This window comes from Bombus bifarius, unplaced genomic scaffold, assembly GCF_011952205.1.
Source record: "Bombus bifarius isolate JDL3187 unplaced genomic scaffold, Bbif_JDL3187 scf7180000009362_frag, whole genome shotgun sequence".
Classification (NCBI taxonomy): domain Eukaryota; kingdom Metazoa; phylum Arthropoda; class Insecta; order Hymenoptera; family Apidae; genus Bombus; species Bombus bifarius.
In genome coordinates this window covers 8601-11464 of record NW_022885072.1, presented here as the reverse complement: position 1 = coordinate 11464, position 2864 = coordinate 8601, and the positions used below count along the sequence as shown (strand labels likewise).

The following is a 2864-nucleotide window of genomic DNA, read 5'->3' as shown; positions in this document are numbered from 1 at the left end:
CTCCATTTCTCATCCTTTCTAGTCCCTTCTTTCTCTTTCTTGCTCTTTTCCGTTATTGGCCATTTCCCCAGTTTCTCTCTCTTTCCTTTATGCACTTCTTTACAAGTTCCTTTTTTGACTCTATGGCTTTCCCTTCATACCTTGCTGCTCTTCCTAATACTTTTTCTTTGATTCCTGTTAGCTTACATTCTTCTATCGATATAGAATTCGGTGTTGTCATATCTAAACCTAAGCTCCATTTCACATATCTTCTTTGTATTCTATCCAGCCTTTCTTCCATGTTGCAGCCTCATACCTATGCTCCAAACAGCGCCACGTTCTCTACCAGCGTTCCAAACATCTTCATTCTCCTCTTGTTGTCCTGTTTGGAAATTTTTTCTTCCACGCTCCATGTTTTCTTCATTGCTATTCTTGCTCTCTTTTTCCTGTCTTCTATGTGTTTCTCATCACTGCCGTTTTTTCAGTAGTATGTGCCCTAGGTATCTTATCTCGTCCACTTCTTCTAATTCTCGTTCTCCCCATTTCCATTTTCTTTGTCTCCTCTTGTTCTTTCGTTTTTTTCGAAAACTACACTCTTGGCCTTTTTCGTGCACAGTTCCAATTCGGTTTCCTTTAAAAATATTTCGAATCTCTTTAGCATTTCCTTTAGCTTCTCCTCTCTATCAGCCATCAGCACAATATCGTCTGCATATGTCAATGACCATACCTTTCTTTCTCCTACCACTATGCCCCCCCCCCGACTTGTCCTTTCCTTAATTCTTCTTCCAGCCCCGCCACGTAGATGTTAAATAGGGCTCAACGGGCATCCTTGTCTGACTCCCCTCACTGTCCAAAATTCTTTTGTGTTGTTATTCTTGATTCTTACCACATTCTTTGTTTCTGCGTATATCTCTTTATTCCTTCTGGTTAAGTTTTCGTTAATCCCCATTTTTCTCATTTTCTCCTCCAATTTCTTTCTGTTTAGCCTGTCGAACGCCGCTTTTAAGTCCGCAAAGCAGGCATGTAGTTTTTCTTTTTCTCTACTCAACTGTTTGTCTATGATATGGTTTATCACAAATACCGCGTCTTTCTTTTCTGAATCCGAATTGGCTCTCTTTCAGTTTGTTTTCAATCTCTGCCTTCAGTCGTTTGTGCAGTATCCCTGCACAGATCTTGTATGCTGTATCCATTAATGTTACTTTTCTGTATCCCTTCCCTACTCTCTTGTCCCTCTTTTTATATATCGGACATATTTGCTCCTTTTTTCCAATCTTCTGGTATCCCCACCCCATTCCATATTTTCCTTAACAGAGCCCATAACGCTTCACCCACTTCCTTCAGTGCATACTTCTCCTTCAAGTTTCTTAGTTTGTATATCACCTCTTCCTTCTCTATATATTATCTTCTCTCTCCTCCATTATTTTCTCTTCTGCTCGATGCTCCTCTTTTTTCCTGCCCTCTTTGTGCTCTGTTCCTTCTAAAATTTCCATAAAATGATTTTTCCACTCTTCCTCGCTTATTTCATATAATCTTCATCTATATTCTCTCTTCTTCTTCTGTATTTATTTATGTATTTCCACGCTTCTTGTTCTGTTTTGGTCTTCTTGATTTTCACCATTTCTTCTTCTTCGTATCTTTCCTTTCTTTGTTTGCACCTCTATTTGAATGCCTTTTTTCCTCCATAAGAGCTTCTCTACTGTATTTTCCTTTCATAAACTTTGTCACCTTCCTTCTCATCTCTCTTTTACTCTCTTTTCCTCTCTTTCTATTCCTTATCTTTACTTTCTTCTTTTGCATTGCTTCGTTTATCTTCTTGTTGATTTCTGTCCACATTTCCGCTACTGTTCTTCCGTTGCAGGTCCAGTCTTTACATTCGTCCAAGTATTTTTCCACACTTTTGTTTGTCCATTCCCTCTTCTCCTTCTCTTCTTCTTCCTTTTCCTCATTTTTTTTGTAATTCCGCGCCCCCCCCCCCTATTTCTATTTCTAACGGCATGTGGCCTGACTCTGTTCTTTTTCCTATTTTCATGTAAATTATTTCTTCTGTCGCCTCCTGATTGCCAATCACATAGTCTATTACTGAGTTTCCTCTCTCGCCAATATAGGTCCGCTCCTCTCCTTCTTTATCGCTGCCATTGATTATCTTTAGCAGTGTTCTTCCTTCCATGTTTATAGTCTTGTCTTTTGATCGTCTGTTTTTTTCTTTCCCTACGTCCTCGTTTATCGACCCTCCCTCTTCTCCCGTTCTTGCGTTCCAGTCTCCGCCGATGATCACCACTTCCTCTTCTCTTCCGTCTACTCTTTCCTCTATTTTTTCCATGTCCCTTATGTATCTTGATTATAAACCATCATTATCCTATACGTCTTGTAATTGTATATTATTTTTCTTCCAACTATATTATCACTAATTCCTTTATATCCTATTTCTCTTAGGTTTTTATTTATACCCGTTGTTATTCTTCCCTTTGCTCTTCCTTTTTTCCTTACTGTCATTGCTGCCCTGCATTTCCAGTCGAATTCTTTGGGTAGTCTATATTTTAACTTTTCTCTTTTGTCCTTACTTATTAGCCCTGCTACATTTCAGAAGCACGTTTTCATCCCCATTGTAGTCTCCCCTCCTGTTCCTCTTTTTTCATTTTCCTTCCCCTCTCTTTCTTTCTTCCTCCAGCCTCTCTCCGTTTTCGTTCCACCTGTACCATTTGTTCTCTATTGTTAGTTTCTTGTATCCTGTCCTTACATATTCGCCTTGTTCCATTCTTTCTCTGGCTACCCTTCTTATGTGTTGCTTCCCATCCCTTTCTTTTTTTGTCAGATCATCGTCCATGTATACATCCTTTTCCCATTTGCTTTTCTCCTTCATTATCCTTATTTTTTCCTCCATTGAT

The 2864-nt window shown here is 39.1% G+C and overlaps 1 protein-coding gene across 1 annotated transcript; it reads right to left on the bottom strand.

The window, feature by feature from the left end:
• Positions 1-1957: 1957 nt before the first annotated feature.
• On the bottom strand, positions 1958-2582 carry LOC117215121 (the record flags this gene model as incomplete). Its single annotated transcript, XM_033461552.1, has 1 exon — positions 1958-2582. A coding segment is annotated over exon 1 (342 nt), but the record flags the coding sequence as incomplete, so codon positions are not given.
• Between the last annotated feature and the right edge of the window lie 282 nt (positions 2583-2864).